This window comes from Anolis carolinensis, chromosome 1 (genome assembly GCF_035594765.1).
Source record: "Anolis carolinensis isolate JA03-04 chromosome 1, rAnoCar3.1.pri, whole genome shotgun sequence".
Taxonomy (NCBI): domain Eukaryota; kingdom Metazoa; phylum Chordata; class Lepidosauria; order Squamata; family Dactyloidae; genus Anolis; species Anolis carolinensis.
The window spans coordinates 311,202,519-311,220,669 of record NC_085841.1 but is presented as its reverse complement, the minus strand read 5'-3'; the positions used below and the strand labels follow the sequence as shown (position 1 = coordinate 311,220,669).

The following is an 18,151-nucleotide window of genomic DNA, read 5'->3' as shown; positions in this document are numbered from 1 at the left end:
ATTCATAAGAAGCCAACTATGAAAAGAGAAACTATTTTAAATGGGAAAAGGTGTGTTTCTTATGAAGCAGCAGAAGATAAGTCTACTAATATCCCGGGCATACTTTCCAGAAACCATTGTATCAAACTAAATGGGGCTCACATTAAAGTAAACACAGTCTGACTTTCTCTTGTTTGAAATATCTGGGACCAGAGGTTTTTCAGATTTTTCCCATAGTTTTTGGAATACCTGTATTTCAGTTTACATAGTGAATGGGGAATGAGTTTTTTCTCAAGGAGTTGTAGCTCCACCAGTCTGAAATTTAATGGAGAAATGTTGCAATTTTCAAATATATTTAAGTGTTCCTCACACTTACCAGATTCTCCTGTATAGCGAATATTCTGAAATTCTGCATAGAAAACAGCTTTCTCTAGCATTCCCAGTAAGATCACAGCACCAATCCAAAACTGGATCCTCAGGAGGTCCCGCCAGTAGCAGGCTGACCATGCCAGCCACAGAACTCCAAACAATACATATACAATACACATCACCATGAAAAACTATTGGAGAGAGACAAAAGAAAGGTGTTTAAAGAAATTTTGGACAACTATGGAAGTCAAGACAGATGCATTATCCTTCCCGCTCCCCCAGAGGGATGCATCAATTCCCACAAAAAGCCACAAAGCTATCTAGGGTACATGGGACATTTACTTACAATCATGAGTGGATAATCTGCTAGAGAAAGATATTCATACGGACCCTTCACTTCCACAGTCACTGTCATAAAGAAGCACAGAAGAAAGCAAGAATTCAGAAATGCACCAAAGAAAAGTCCTGCTGGTTCAGACTAGAACTCTATTTAGTCCAACATTTTGTGTCCCTCGGTGATTAGTAGCAACTGAAACTTTAACTTCCATGAATCCGTTGAATCCATTTTGAAGACACTTAAGCTGACATCCATTCATCAAGTTCACAGTTTAGCTATGTGATGTCTGACATATTTACTTTTAACCTTCCATAATCATTCCTTAATTCAAAGATACTGTCTAATACCTGGACGATCACAATAGTGGGCTTTGTTCCACTTGCGTGTTTCTTGTCGTGCAGACCTAAACTAAGAAAGGTACCAAACAAAATATGACAAAATCTACAGGTGGGCAATACTTTTACCAGGACCAAGAAATACCATGCAAGCTAGCGTGCAAGTTTTTGAATTATCCAGAATGTTTCAACAGGCACTGATGACAATACAACAACCACCAGCAAAGGCAGAGCGCATAGAATCCCTCAAATTTGCCTAGATGTTTGAGCCATGAGGCACATAGTAAAACTATGTCCTATGATGGAGAAGGTAACCTTGCTGGTAAATATGGAGGTAACATCTAGCATTACATCACTATTGCACTTGGAATGAAGATGAAAGGGTAGATCCCTATTTCTGTAAATACACACAATAGGCATCAGCTCAGACACCTGCCTTTTACCTTAGGGGGAAAAGTAGACTTCTGAAGTAGCACAGAATAGAATGAAAAAGGAAAAAACAATTCTCATTTGAACAAAAATGGGATTTGCTGTCTCTTATCTAAGAGAGTAATTAATTTGTCATCAGGATAAATGCCCTTTAAGATCATAATTATTATACCACTTTGAATACACACAATTATATCTGATAATTCTGTGTCAATATTATAATACTGAAATGTGAGGCTACCAGGGATTTCCAGACAGGACTAGGAAAGAAAAAAAACCCTGAAATCTTAAAGAAGCAAAGTCAATCTGAGCAGACAATCTTGGACTACCTGAATTAATAATCTGATAGAGAATTTGCTATATTCCTTCTTATAGTCTTCTCTAGACATTTCAATTCAACTCAAGTTTTTCTTATGTAGCAAATGTCCTTCTTCCTTCTCTGTATGTGCTAATAGTTACAAACACACACACACACCTTATCTTCAAGCATACATATCACCATTATAAACAGATCCAGGGTATTTTTCTTGAGTAAGGAATCTCTATCTTAATCTGAAGTAAGCAATGATATTTTGATTAGTAAATTGTTTAAATGTGGGATACAAAGAAACATCACAATTGGTTGGAAAATTGTGTTCAGAAAGTCATCATCAATGGCTGCTCTTCAGCCTGGAAAGATTCTCAAGCAGAGTAGCACAGGGTTCTTTCCTGGGACCAAGAGTCTTCCACACTTTTCTCAATGACTTAGGATAGAAGGAATCCTTACAAGTTTGTGAATGGTACCAAACTATAAGGGGTAGCTAACACACTGGGATATAGGAACAGAATTTAATAAGCTCTCGATAAATGAGAAATTTGGGCTGAAACAGAATGAAATTCAACGAAGACAACTGCAAAATTCTACATTTAAACTGTAAAAACAAAGTGTTTAGCAGTAGTACACGTGAAAAGGACCTTGGGATTACTATTGAGTATAAGTTGAATATGACTTGTTATGTGGTGGTGCAGCAAAGAAGGTAAGCAATTGTTTTAGCCTGCATTAGCAGTACCAGAGAGATTTAGGCAATTTGAAGTAGAATAAAATGAGGACAACATGAATAAGAGATATTGAGAATAAAACATATAAACAAAGGTTGAGAAAGTTGGGTATGTTCAGTCTAGTGAAGAGAAGTATAAAGAATAACATGTTTGCGCTCTTTATATATCAAGGTGGCTATTACAGAGAGGAGGGTGCAGTTTTGTTCTCTGTTGCCCCAGAAAATATGACCAGGTCTGTGGTATTAAGTTACAGAAGAGTAGATTTTGATTAAATATTAGAAAGAACTTCTTAACAGTAAGGGTTATTTGGCAATAGAGCCATTAACCTAGATAGGTGGTAGGTCTTCTATCTCTAAATATCTTCAAAATGCGGCTGGACAGCTACCTCCTAAAGATACTCTAGATCAGTGTTTTTTAGACTCCAGGTGTTTTAGACTTCAGCTCCCAAAAATCCCAGCCAGTTTCCCAGCTGTTAGGAATTGTGGGAGCTGAAGTCCAAAACACCTGGAGGATCAAAGATTGGGAACCACTGCTCCAGATGAATTTAATAAGTTGAGCAAGGACTCGAATATGACAGCTTCTGAGACTCCTTCCAATCTATGGACAACATTTAGCAGTCATGACTGCACCATCTAGAAAGTCAGAACTCATTCCTAATTTTTACCATAAACACAGCTCTGGAGTATCTGGTAAGTGTGAGAAAGAATATCACATTCTTTCTAAGTGTACAGGACAAAATTCAATAACTCACTAGTAAAAAGTGTCCTCTGGGGATCAGGGGACGCCACATTTTTTAGTTGTCCACTTGCTATTCTTTTAGCTTCCACACTAGTCTCCTTTGAGGGTGAAAAGCCAATCTGCACAATGAAGATATATGGTCCATCTTGCCAGGTTCTCATGACAGCATTCATAGGCTGGAGGAAACAAACAAGTTCACATGTCAAGTTTTGTTGTAAGCCATGTTAAATCCCATACTGAGAAAAAAGCAGGGTATGAAATCAATATCTGCATTTTCTTTCTCAGGAACTGAAGCAACAAGACTTCTCCCACATAAAAAACATTAATCTCAGTGGCAAAAATTGAAATCCACTCTAAACAGTAACTTCAAACACAGTCTTCACTAATCTACCATATGTTATTTAAACATTGAGCAAATTTGTGTTTCCATATCAATCCTCTCTGCTTCAAGGATAGCAGTGGGTGTGCCACTGCTAATATCCCCTCTTGGCTTTTTTCCAAAAATCAACAGGATTTAACATACTCAATGTTTATTTTGTTTTATCTTGTACTAGCTTGGGTATCGGGTGATGCCCAGGTTATTTGAAAAGGACCTTGTTTGTTTTTGGGTGTTAGATAATATCAGTTTGGTCATATGTTACGCCATTTCTTAGGGAAAAAAAACTCAGTCTTTGTTTTAGTTTTTTGTGAATGCTCCCATTAGAAAATGCATAAGATTGTGGGTGAACTACAATTCCCAAAACTCCCCCAGTATTCCCAGTTGGCCATGTTGGGTCTGTGTGCCAAATATGGTCCAGATCCATTATTTGCTGGGTTCAGTGTCCTCTGCATAAGGATGAACTACAACTCCCAGATTCCCAGGGCAATCACTCCGAAACCGTGCCAGTATTCACAGTTGACAATGTTGGGAATGTGTGCCAAGTTTGGGACAGATCCGTCACTTGCTGAGTTCAGTGTTCTCTGAATATGAGTGAACTATGACTCTCTGATGCCAAGGTCAGTCACCCCAAGTTGGCAGCGTTGGGTCTGTCTGCCAAGTTTGGTCCAGATCTGTCATTGGTGGGGTTCAGAGGGCTCACAGAATACAGGTGAACTATAACTCCCAGAGTTAAAGGTCAATCACCCCCAAAGCTCCCCAGTGTTCCCAATGGACAACCAAACTTGGTCCAGATCCATCACTTTCTGGGTTCAGTGTTCTCTGAATACAAGTGAACTATAATTCTCTGATGCGAAGGTCAGTCACCCTGAGTTGGCAGCATTGGGTCTGTGTGCCAAGTTTGGTCCAGATCCATCAACAGATGGGCTCAGTGTTCTCTGAATATAGGTGAACTATAACTCCTGGATGTCAAGGTCAATCACTCCAAACCCCGCCAGTATGCAAATTTGGCCATATTGTGTTTATATGCTAAGTGAGTTCCAGGTCCATCGTTGGTGGGGTCCTGTTTGCTGTGTCATAGGAAAGGGTTAAGAGACAGGCAGTGGGCGGAGTCATGCAAATGATGAGAGAAAGGAACACTGAGATGTGCTCACTGCAACCGGCAATGTCCTGGGAGGGAGTGACTTGGTGGCTCCACAGCGCTGGGAACTATAGCCTGTTTGTGGATGCCAGAGGCTGTCTGTGTGAACGGACACCCGTGCCACATACACACAAACAGATTTTCACTTTTATTATGTGTATAGATTATATACACATAGCACTTTTCTCATACTTACAGGAGTTTCTGTTATAGTAGCATTGCTTGTTCCATTCTCTCTTCGTTCTCTTGAGACCTTGAATAAAAAAGTTTTATCAAAATACAGATTTCTGTATACTTTGAAATGAAAATCTAGAAGTACTAAAATAATACCTCTTGTTTTCCACCGGAAAGTGGCTCTGGATGAACAAATTCATTGTAGAAATTCTTTAAAAAGAAAAAGCAAGAATATGTCTTATGTACACAAACACATAGTCTATAACCACAGCATCATATATTTATCTAAGTAGCCCAAAATAAATACAAATACATTTATTTAACTAGAACACTGAAAAAACAAAAGTGCTATTTACATAGGGTGACAATGACACGATTACAGAAGGATTTGGGAATTCTAGATAAACACTGTTTTGATTCTACAAGCTAGTATGTTTTACTGGGACCGTAATCCTACCTCCCAAGATACACTCACACCTCATCAATGAAAGGACTACGAATCAATTAGAAATAAAAGATTTTGAACCATGACTTCATTGTGGGAAATTCATTTTCTTAAGATCAAATATCTTTACATAAAATATTTACACTCAAAATAACTTCTTAAAAAACTGGGTAATATTTGGAAACCATGGAACACTTAACTGGAAACTTATTAATGAGGTCAATACAAGCTTCCATAAAAGAAAACTTGCCCATCCCTACAGGTTCTAGAGAAATGTTTACAGCTCTCTTGTTCCCCTGCACCAGACTGGGAACAAGAAGAATGCAAATTTACCTGACATATAACTCTCACTCATTTCCTAACCACAGAGGCTTCTGGGATGACATGTTTAATCTTTTCCCCAAAACCATAAAACAAAGTTCCTTCACAGCCAAACTGTTGGAAAGAAGGACAAAGAGACCATAGGGATTGGAGTGATCTTAGTCCAAAGCTGAGTGGGCCAAAGAAATCTGACCTCCCAGGCATAAGACCTTTACTATTCCCAACATAAAAATGCTGCAGATATGCTGGAGAAGACAGCAGACCCCATTTCCAGGGAGGAGAAGCCATAATCAAAATTTTGACTGAAGTTCAAGTATGTTAACACATGCTATGGGTCAAAACCAGTCAGAATTACAAATGTCATTACATACATTGCACCATATAGTGCCAACCTGGGTGGACGGTGTAATCTGGAAATCAAATGATTGCAAGCCATAAGGCAAATACAGACATATAAAAACCAAAAAAGCAAGGTAATGTCCAAGAGTAATGTGGAATTGTTCTCTGCATAAATGAGATCTACACTTGATGTAGTTAGTTGCAATTATAGGCATTTTATACCACCTTTTATAAAAATCTTGGTGGCAAAATAATTAAAATACCAATAAAAATACTGGTCAATGGACATGCAAAACCACATATGTATACACACACAAACACACACACACAATACAAATAAAACTGATACTGGTCAATGGACATACACACCCACATATGTATACACACACGATGTGTGTGTGTATAATTAGATTAGATTAGATGTGTGTCCCCCAGACCCTCCTATATTTCCATTGTTTTCATATACTACACAATGTCACGTGAACTTATAAAATACAAAGCCATAGGTGCTTTTGTTCTCCAGGAATTTTTACACAAAGGAACAGACCAGTACAACAAGAGGAAGAATATTATGTAAGCACCCAAATCTTTCCCAAAAGCCCAGCCCCTTCTCTCCCCACTCTTCCTGGTCATCTGCTCTGCCATGAGCCCATTTCATACCTGTGGTCTGAACAGCTCACTGCAGTTGGGGAAGTAACGTGAAGACATTGCGTAGAATCCTGACCAACCCAAGCGGTCTTCTACAGGATTCCCAAAGTAAGCATCTGCCTGTTCATCCTGCCAAGACACATGATAAGATTTAGTCCAGCTGATTGACTAATGGAAATAAAATATTAGCAGCTAAAAAATGGAAATACAAGACAATACTATTTATCATTCAAATTGCCAATCTATGCCATTTTCAATTAACAGGGTCAGGCAGCAGATAACACGAACAACTTCTGCTTCTGATCCAGGAAAGTGTTTTACAACAGGTTAAAGCTGTTTGGGGGGGGGGGGGGGGTTTAGAAAAAAAAACCCCTTTTTTGTATTATAATATTTTTGGTATTATAATATTTTAATCTATATGTTTATTAATTTTTTCAGTAAATTCTATTATACAATTTGGAAAGTAAATATTTTTGCTATTTATAATTCATAACACTTAAAACTACATTCCCCATCCTCCTCATTAAAAACAAATATCAAAATAATAAAATTAAAATATCCCACCACCCACCTCAAAGACGCACAATGAAAGTATTATTATAATCCTACTAATCTCTTATTTTAGACAGTCTCTTCATTCTGCCTTGCTATCTCAATTTCACTTAATTGTCACATCTTACAAGCATTTTTACATTTTCTTTATTCTTTACAAATGATATAAATGGTTCCCATTTTAAAAAGTTATCAGTTGGTGACTCAGTTATAAAACAAGATAATTTATCAATTTCTACCAGTTCTAGAACATTTATAATCCAATTATATTTTAGGGGTAGTTCCTTAGTTTTCCATTTTTGTGCATAAAGCAGTTTTCTTGTAAGAAATCATATAACGTAATAACTTGAAATTGATGTGATTTGTTAGGAAGTCCCAGTAGAAATAAAGTTGGATCTAACTATATTCTGATTTTAAATATCTCTTGTAACAAATTTTGTATCAGTCCCCAATATTCTTTTGTTTTGTTGTATGCCCACCACATATGATAGAAAGTTTCACATTTCCAATATAATTTTAGCACCGTTTTTTAGGGGTCTAGGGAGTTTCAAGGGCTGGACTTTGCCCACCCTGGGCTAGATAGGCAAACAATATGACCCAATATATAGTAGTTTTGCTATTTTTTCAGCCAATATTAAGGGAGAGCGGTGTACTTAACCATCCACAATATTTCCATCTCCTTACATATTACAACCTCCACGAAATGGAGAAAAGTAAATAAATGTGACAGGAAAGGGGGGCAATGTTAGGGAATCTAATGGATTGCTATTCACACTTTGAGATCAACAATGAGTATTACAATTAAATACAAATGGTGGAGCACAAAGGCTCAATTTCAGGAATAACATGGATGCTATACAATTCCCTGGGATGCTACACTGACATAGGGTAAAGGTAAAGGTTTCCCCCTGACATTAAGTCTAGTCATCTCCATTTCTAAGCTGAAGAGCCAGCGTTGTCCATAGACACCTCCAAGGTCATGTGGCCAGAATTACTGCATGGAGAGCCATTACATTGACATATGTCCGTCTTTTCACACTGATATATTGTCCATGGAACAGCTTTCCAGATATAAAGTGATTATCATATAGGAGTACTATATGATAATCTTCCTATTGCAGAGTACACCTGCTACCAAGCGCCATTTCATCCAAACCACGTTAATCCATGTGGTGACTTCGTAAGAAAGGTTGCCATCTGAAGTTATTGTCAATCTGAGATTCTTGAAGGTATTGACTTTTGGGAGATCCACCCCGTCCCCCTGAATGGTACCAACCACCTCCTCATTGGTAGTCAGGTACTCCGTCTTTTTGATGTTGAAGCAAAGACCAAATTGCGCCAACCGGTCACACCATGCTTGCATTTGATGGTCAAGTTCTTCCTTGTCCTCAGAAGCAAGCATTACGTCGTCAGCATTCAGCAAAGTTCAAGGTGCCAGTTTCTGCATGTCTCGAGTAACTGCATCCATTATAACAATGAAAAGGAGGGAGGAAGAGAGCTGAGCCCTGATGCACACCCATGGTGATGGGGAACTCCAACAATATGCCAGCAGCGGCCTGCACCCTGCTTTTTGGATCGCTGTACAGAATCAAAACCCATTTGACCAGTTCTTCGGAAACAGCATGGTGTCGTAACACGTACCAAATAACTTCATTAAAGACGTGATCAAATGCTTTCTCCAAATCCAGGAATGCGACATGAAGTGGCTTCATGAAGTGCCCATGAAGGAGATTAAGTTAATACCAACTAAACTTGATGGTTTAAAATGGACTGTCTGAAGATTCAAACATTCAGCAATTGATTTACTTTAGCAGAACTAACCAACAGGCCAGATAAGATAGAGAGAAAAGGCCTAATATGTTCTTTTTACTAAACTCCCTCCCTCCAAGTAGACACAATGAAAAGTCTTTGCCAATGTTTGGTTGCATGTCACCAGCACTGTAGCTTTCACCCAGCTTGTATCACTGCCCACAGATCTTTGGCAAACCAAAGTAAATTGCAGGCATTGGGTTGAGCACACTAAAGGCTTGTGATTCTCTTTGGGAACATAAAACACTCATGGTTTCTATGGTTCTTTGGGGGCACATTAAAGGCTTTTGGGACACATTAAAGGTCTGTGTTTCTTTTGCTCTACTCAGAAATCAATGTTCCAATAGAAAACTCCAGAGATGAAGATAATCATAGAGATTACTCCTTCTCAAAGTCAAACTTCTGAGGTGCCTCCACTTGCTGGGTCAGGTCTGTATCCCATCACAGAGCATAAGAGAACCTAGTGGCCATGAATAGGAGAGGCGCCAACTGCCAGAATGATAAAACATTACCACTGCTGTTTCGAAAGCATACTTATTCCACCAACCAAACTATACAGTGATGGGTAGCAGTTCTCATATCCACAAGAAATATTAGCCTGAGCATTAAAGTCAGTGTCCAAAATGTTGAACCTTATCTCTCAAAAAGGTTAAATGGTACTATCCAAGATGTCTAACCTTTTAAGTCACCCCGAGTCCCGTTATTGGGTGAGAAGGGCGGGGTAGAAATGCTGTAATACAGGTTCAGCACCTTGGATAGCTTTTTTTGGTGTCAGGAGAGACTTGAGAAACTGCAAACTGCTTCTGGTGTGAGAGAATTGGTTGCCTGCAAGGACGCTGCCCAGGGGACACCCGAATGTTTTGATGTGTTTTACCATCCTTGTGGGAGGATTCTCTCATGTCCCCACATGGAGCTGGAGCTGTTAGAGGGAACACATCCACGCTCTCCCCAGGTTGGATTCGAACCGGCAACCTTCAGGTCAGCAACCCAACCTTCAAGTCATGAGTCCTGCCAACATAAGAGTTTAACCCACTACGCCACCTTGGATAGCTACTTTGGAACTAGACAAAAATCCAGAATGCATTCCCTCAAATGCAGAAGCCGTCTCTTGCAACTGAAAATATTCCTCTATCATTGCTTTCATCATGGAAGGCTGAGTCAGCTAACCTTTCTATTAGGTGTAGAAGGACAGGGAGTTTAGAGAAGAATCTTATTACTCTTTTCCTATTAACATGAAATCCCATGCAGCAAAACAGAGTCACAGAAGTCACAAGAGGCAACAGAAGCAGCACTTTGATAAAGCTCTAACCTAGGAGGTGGAGATCCAAGCTCATATAAACCCAAACTGTCCCACCCACTGTGGGAGTTTCTTCTCTACCTTGTCCCATCACAGGTTGCAGCTCAGACCTTGGGAAGGGAGGCAAGTAACATGCTGGGGGAAAATACCAGTGAGTGAGGTGCCATTGTGTGGGAAGAGCAAGTAGATCTGCTGAATCCAGAATTTTCAGCATTTTTGTTTTGTTTGCAAAAGTCCAGCAGGGCAATCTGTTGTTAAAGCTCCTTCCCTTAAGACTGCTACCCGCGCTGTGATTCTGAAAGTTGAAAGGGAAGGTGACATGCAGCAGAATAGGGACGAAGCCTTTGTACAGATTAGTAAATCAATAGTAAGAACAGGAAAGAATAATAAGAGCAAGAAAGTATTAGTAAGCAGATTTTAAAGTTATTTTTAATCTGACTACATTTGTTCTGAAAAGCCCCAACACTTTAAACTATGAGACAGTTGGGAGGAGAAATATATACTGATGACATAAACCTTCATGACCCTGAGGGAGAAAGTGGGATTTTAAAAAATGAAGTTTCTATAGCTAACCATCACGCATAAATATTCCAACACTGGGAATGTTTGCTTGCAATAATTTGAACATGTGGCAATGATGGAGATGACTGACAGATTGGCTAAAGTAGTTTTTAATTCCAGTTTCTTACCCCAAAGTTGAAGACCTCATTATAGCAATCAGAATATCTCAAGTACCAGGTGACATTGTAACCTTGAGAAGGATCACAGGCAGACTCATTGCCCTCAACTAAACAAACGAGAAAAATGTATTAGAACATATCATGCTCTGCTCTTTGTGTTGCTACCACTGAAATGTCCTTGGGAGCATCTCATTAACCCAAAGGCAACCAAGGATTAAGTGTCCACTGCGGCAACAACAGAAAGCAGAAGGAAATACAAACTAGAGGTGCAGGACATTGAGGAAAGCTTTCAAATCTTCAAAACAAAAACTGAAGATACTGGAATGACATACAATTATAACTTGAAGAACAGGTTTCAAGAGTAATCTTAACTTCAGAGTGTTTAAAAATGATGGACCCGATTTCAAAGCAGTATTATTTCACAATATCAACATGTTAATAATAATATAATAATACACTTTATTTTCTGCTTTATCTCCCCGGAGGGAATCTGAGCGGATTACAGTACACATTTAAGGCAAACATTCAATGTCTTTTTACACAAACAACAACATACAAACACAGATAAGGTAAAGGCCTTCCCCTTTTTTCCATCTCCGGCGTCTGGAGGCACTGCTCATTGTTTCTGTAAAAAGACACTGAATGTTTGCTTTATATGTGTACTATAATCCACTCAGAGTCCCTCCGGGGAGGTGCTATTGTTCCATTTTTTGCCGAAGGAGCCTTGCTGTCTGTAGACATCTTCGATCTTTTTGTTTTGCCAGCATGTGGGGTGCCCCTTTTACCTTCCCGCTGAAGCAGTACCTATTGATCTACTTGCATTGCATGCTTTCGAACGGCTAGGTACAATCGTTTATACTGCACAAAATTTACAAAAGGTTTAATGAGTTATCAAGTTTTACTAACCATTTTAAACCAGAAAAAATCTAAAAAATAACTCCACAAATCTCATTAGGCCTTATGTTACAGGGATACCACCTTGCAAATGACTTAGGTTAGGGACTTTTGTGCTTTGGGAGAAGAATCTAGCATTAATCATTTGAAACTCTATACCTCACTCTTTCAGTCAGTCAGTCAGTAGCCTTTATTTCGGTCAACAAACCATTGGCTAGGAACAAGTTACAGTGCAATGATGGAATACAACATTTGAGTAATTTATGACATTGCATTTGGCTTATGCTTAGTAACAAGTATCTCCAATCTCTATTGGTTATTTGGCTATCTTTATAATCTGAAACAAAAACTGATTACAGATTAGTAAACTGTCCCCTAGATACTCTTTGTTATACTGTCAACACAGATTTTTCATGAAGCCCTTACGGCTTTTTGCCACTGAAAAGAGGAATTTGGCTACCTCACTCTTTCAAGTGGTTAGGAGTTTCATTCATCAGCATTTCGTGGCAATTTCAAATCAGGTCCATCATTTTGAAGCAGTCTGTATTTTTGTATAACTAAGATAAAAAAGCGAACTCCATGAAGTTGAGAAGAAGAATAAGACATTACTCTTTCTCAAAGTCAATATATTTAAAAATCTTTCAAGAATCCTAACAATAAGTAAACTTGTGGTAAAAAAAAAAACCCAAGGGCATTTTAAAAATGATTTCCCATACTTATGTTTATTTTCCCTTGTGTCCCTTGTCTTACTATGCCTCTATGCGCAGATTTATAGCATATCTTATTTTTGCTTCACGAAGTACACAATATTGCAATTCCATACATGTCTAGAGAAAAATAAACCCAACTGGGTAAATTCAACTTTCTGTTTATGCTAGCAGCAAAACTTTTTCCCAGCTCCTTCCACACTTGTCCTCTCTCCTGCCTAAACATTGGCTCTAGACAAATTTATAATGTAATTCCATGCGAGTTAATATATTACTGCAGACTGCCACCTTATAATCTACAAATTGAATGCACTTACACTTTAGGAAAATTGTAGTGTTCCTGAAGAGAATCTTTCCAAAGTTAAAATATTTCTTTCCCTATACAAGAAAAAGGGAGTAAACAGAAAGAGTGGCTAAATTTTGCATCACAGTATTGCTTCACAGAGTAATAGCTATATTCTCCAAATAATGTAATTTTTTGAGTCAGAAACGACTTGAGAAACTGCAAGTTAAAGGATAATTACTTCTATGTGTAAATTATGCTTGTAATCTTACACATTGCTCTTCCATTGGGAGGGAAGGAAAATACTAAAGCTTCAGTCCATGATTCACTCACCTGACAGTAAGTCCTATTGAAATCACTGAGCCTTACTGAATGTGAGTAAAAATAAATGAGGTTAAAGAAGTTGGTTCACACATGAAATGCAGCTCTTTAACATTCAGTGAATGCACCACAAACAAAAACAACTACATAAGAACTACTATGGTGGCCGTTGTGTACCCTCAAGTTGTTTCCAACCCTATGGCAGCCCTAAGGCGAACCTAACACAGGATTTTCTTGGCAAGAAGAGGTTTGCTATTGCCTTCCTCTGAGCAAGTATGATTTGCCCGGGATCATCCAATGAATTTCTTGGCCAAATGGGGAATCAAACTCTCCTACACTCAATGCTGCTCCCCAAGATTCCCTATACTGTATTTGAATAGGTCATCATTATTATCTGCTCCAGCTTTAAACCAGATGGTATTTTAGCAATTACACTACCGGTATGTAACAAAATGAGAAAGAATTTTTGTTCCTGGTTTGAAAGTGTTATTTCCTGTTTAATTGTGTGGTACTTACTTTGGAAGTAGTTATTATAGTCCAGAAATTTTGTTTTGTGGCTGCCACAAATTATGTTGAATTGGTTGAAACTCTATGAGATATTCATTGAAAAGCTTTAGCAAAATGTGCTGCAAGGTGTCCCACAAAATAAACTTTTTCCATGTTTTTATGATAGAACAAATTAGAAAATTACATTTATAACCCAGGAACAAAACCGTGTCACATAATGTTATATGTCATATATACACACACAAGTGAGCATTTGGTGCAGGAATCGTTTGATGAAGCGGGCTCATAGCCACAAAAGTTCATGGAAAAATAAAAGCCAATTAGTCTGTGTTTTCATATCTGATCAAAATAGTTCTAAAACACATACAATGTGCATCTTCTGTTCTCTAGGGAATGATGCGGAAGCAATAGTGTCCAACAAGAACTGACTGAAGTTGTCATGGGTTTTTTTTTTTTTTTTTTGCTACATATATGTAGCCCTGTGATGCTAATGGAGCAGTGTTGGATGAGGCCCAGGACATCCTGGTTCAAATCCTCATTTTGGGAACATTGAACCAGTTATTGTTTCTCAGCATATCTACATCAAGGAGCACTGAGGACACAAAAGAGAAGCAGGGAGAACTACGGTATATATACTTCCTGGAGGAGTTCTTTGGAAAAGGGGCAGGATATAAATAAAAAATAAAATGGATAAGAATTGTCACTTTACACAAAACTTGTCACGGACTTCCATTCTTTTTTTATACTTATCTCTGTTTCCATTCACTATAATTATAAAAGGCAAGTGTTTAATCTGAGTGACAACAGCCAGTAACGATAATCATTTTGAAGACTTCCCAATGTAAAAATTCGCAATAATCTTGTGCAAATAAGGCAACACTGGAGGAGTTACTTCCATACTTACAGCGGCAACTTCCGTGTGCAAACAAAACTAGCCATTGTGATCTCCGGTCACAACCCCCTCCTATCTTATCTCATGATCTTTAATGTCAGTTTAAAACAACATCTGCATTGGCCCTTAACTCTTCGTAGAATTTGTCTACTTACATGCATATATTCAATACATCACAATCGGCTAATTTGTAGGCCAATTATCATTACATGAAGCCACACTTATATTTAAACAGTATTTAAAATATTTTGGAGATTATTTTTCACATTTTTTTTAGAAGTAAAGGCTAGAATTGGGTTGCTGTGAGTTTTCTGGGTTGTATGGCTATGTTCCAAAAGCATTCTCTCCTGACGTTTCACCCACATCTATGGCAGGCATCCTCAGAGGTTGTGAGGTCTGTTGGAAAGTAGGTAAGTGGATTTTTTTTATTTATCTGTGGAATGTCCTGGGTGGGAGAAAGTGTTTGTTTGAGGAAAGTGGGAATATTCCAATTGACCAACTTGATTAGCATTTAATGGTCTTGCAGCTTCAAAGTCTGGCTGCTTCCTGCCTGAGGGAATCCTTTGTTGGGAGGTGTTAACTGGCCCTGATTGTTTCATGCCTGGAATTTTCCTGTTTTCTGAGTGTTGTTCTTTAGGGTTGTTGTGTGTTATGCCTCCCAACTTCTGAGAATGCCTGCCATAGATGTGGGCGAAAGTTCAGGAGAGAATGCTTCTGGAACATGGCCATACAACCCGGAAAACACACAACAACCCTGTGATTCCAGCCATGAAAGCCTTCGACAACATGTTGTTCTTTATTTGCTGTTCTGACTTTAGAGTTTTTTAAAATACTGGTCGCCAGATTTTGTTCATTTTCATGGTTTCCTCCTTTCTGTTGGAAAACATACAACACCCCTGTGATTCCAGCCATGAAAGCCTTTGACAACATGTTGTTCTTTATTTACTGTTCTGACTTTAGAGTTTTTTTTAATACTGGTCGCCAGATTTTGTTCATTTTCATGGTTTCCTCCTTTCTGTTGAAATTGTCAACATGCTTGTGGATTTCAAAAACTCTAAAATCAGGACAGTAAATGAAGAACAACACTCAGAAGACAGAGGAATTCCAGACAAGAAACAATCAGGGCCAGTTAACACCTCCCAACAAAGGATTCCCCCAGGCAGGAAACAGACGGGCCATGAAAGCCTTCGACAACACATCAGGCCTCTGCTTTAAAAAACCTGCAAAGAAGGGAAGCACTGCAGGGAAGCACAACCAAACATTAAAGGCCCATTCACACTCCAGAATGACAACTGCTACGGCAGAATGTTGTGGAATCCTGGGATTTGAAGTATTTGGGGAAGTCTGGCTATGCTACAAATCCCAGGATGCCACAGCATGCTACCCTAGCAGCTGAAGCGAAATAATACCACGAAAAGCCTGTGATGTGAACAGGCCTTTAGTTCAGGGTCAGGTTGGAATCCCACATGAGGAAGTGGAGCCAGGAAGAAGGCGCGCCAGCCTCTCGCTCACCATGGGAACCGGCAGCCGCCATTTGGAGACCTGCCCGCCCTCCACCGGGTCCGGAAGCCCCGCCAGGAAGAGCGGGAGCAGCCACAGCACCGGCCCGGAGCAGAGCCGCCTCCGTCCCCCTTCTTTCTGAAGCGGCGGCATCTTTCCGCAAAGCGCCACCGCGAAACTGTCAAAGAGCGAAGACGCGCCACAGCCTGGACTCCGCCCCTTCCGCTCCTGGGATTCTGAGGCCGAGACCGAAGGGGCGGGGCTTGGGTGATGGGGCGCCTCCGGATTGGCGCAGGCGGGCTCCAGTGGGCGAGGCGAAATGTCAGATTTAAGGCCTGTGATTGTAGTGGTCGGAGTGAGTATAGAGGCGTCTATACTGGAGAGTGAATGCAGTTTGATATCCCTTTAGCTATCATGAGGCAATGCTATGGAATACTAAGGCCCCCTTCCACACAGCTGTAGAAAATCAACATTGAACTGGATTATATGGCAGTGTGGACTCAGAAAACTCAGTTCAAGGGAGATATTGTGGATTATCTACCTTGATATTCTGGGTTATATGGCTGTGTGGAAGGGCCCTGAGGGTTGTAGCTTGGACACTCCTGGGCAGAAAAGGTTAAATACCTGGCTAAACTACCCCTCCCAGGATCCCATAGCACTGAGCTATGGCAGTCAAAGGCTGGATCTACTCTGCCATATAATCCAGATCATCAATGCAGATAATCCAGATTATTTTTTAAACTGGATTATCACTGTCATATAATCCAGTTCAAAGAAGATAATATGGATTTTATATGGCAGCATATATGGGACCAAAGTGGTGTTAAACTGCATTTAATTCTGCAGTGTAGATGCACCCAGAGTGGCACCGCTTCCCATTGCAATTATCATTCTTGTGGCCCTTCCATACACCCATATAACCCAGAATATCGTGGCAGATAATCCACAATATTGGCTTTGAACAGGATTATCTGAGTCCACACTGCCATATAACCCAGTTCAATGTGGATTTAATACAGCTGTGTGGAAGGGGCCTTTGTGATATAGGGCCCTTCCACACAATCCCTATATCCCAGGACCTGATCCCAGAATATGTGCTTATCTCTGGTTTCCTGGCAGTGTAGATTTATATAATACATTTCAAACCAGATAACCTGGGATTAGATCCTGGGATATAAAGAATGTGCGGACAGGGCCTAAGCCCCCTTCTACACTGCCATATAAAATCCAGATTATCTGCTTTGAACTGATTGTATGGCAGTGTAGACTCAAGCCCCCTTCCACACAGCCATGTAAACTAGAAAATAAAGGCAGAAAATCCCACAATATCTGCTTTGAACTGCGTTATCTGAGTCCACACTGCCATGTATCCCAGTTCAGAACAGAAAATGTGGGACTTTATTCAGCTGTGTGGAAGGGGCCTCATATAATCCAGTTCAATTCCGATAATGTGGATTATCGGATCTGGATTATGTGACAGTGTAGAAAGGGCCTAAATGGAAATAAGAATAATAAAGAGTCATTAAGGTGTAGTGTTTTAAGTGTTCGAAGGGCTGAGTGTATTGACATCTACCTTTATTTATTTATTTATTTCAATTATTTATACCCCGCCCTTCTCACCCGAGGGGACTCAGGGCGCCTTACAAGTGGCAATTGATAGCGTTACACTGTTATACAATGAACTAAAACGTTAAAAAGTCATAAAATACAATATACAAAGTTTAAAATAATGTAAAGTGCTTATGCCATTCATCCACCAGACCTTAAGAAGATATGTTGGGCCCCTTTTAAGCCCCTTCTACCCTGCCATATAATCCAGATTATCAGATCCGATAATCCACATTATCTGCTTTGAACTGGATTATATGACTCTACACCACAATATAATCCAGTTTCAAGCAGATAATCTGCATGCAGAAACTATTATATGGCCAGTGCAGATGGGGCCTATCTCATAGGTGTCTTGTTTCCAAGTAATATCATCCAATTTTGGAAACAGTCTCTTCTAGACAATGGACTTGGACCTGGAGCCTTTGGCTG

The 18,151-nt window shown here is 39.5% G+C and overlaps 1 protein-coding gene across 2 annotated transcripts in view; it reads right to left on the bottom strand.

Moving 5' to 3' along the window:
* The window catches only part of tmem87a (transmembrane protein 87A), a 31,593-nt gene extending 15,245 nt beyond the window's left edge, over positions 1–16,348 (bottom strand). The window contains exons 1-9 of one of the 2 annotated variants that reach the window (XM_008104221.3): positions 16,124–16,348; positions 12,926–12,986; positions 11,017–11,114; positions 6,682–6,798; positions 5,073–5,126; positions 4,939–4,995; positions 3,239–3,401; positions 695–756; positions 356–539 (exon numbers count right to left, since the gene is read on the bottom strand). In XM_008104221.3, the coding sequence (XP_008102428.1) occupies positions 356–539; positions 695–756; positions 3,239–3,401; positions 4,939–4,995; positions 5,073–5,126; positions 6,682–6,798; positions 11,017–11,114; positions 12,926–12,986; positions 16,124–16,264 (937 nt within the window). In that variant the 5' untranslated portion in view covers positions 16,265–16,348. The remainder of the gene's footprint in view (positions 1–355; positions 540–694; positions 757–3,238; positions 3,402–4,938; positions 4,996–5,072; positions 5,127–6,681; positions 6,799–11,016; positions 11,115–12,925; positions 12,987–16,123) is intronic. The other variant, XM_008104228.3, reaches the window with a different exon arrangement.
* Between the last annotated feature and the right edge of the window lie 1,803 nt (positions 16,349–18,151).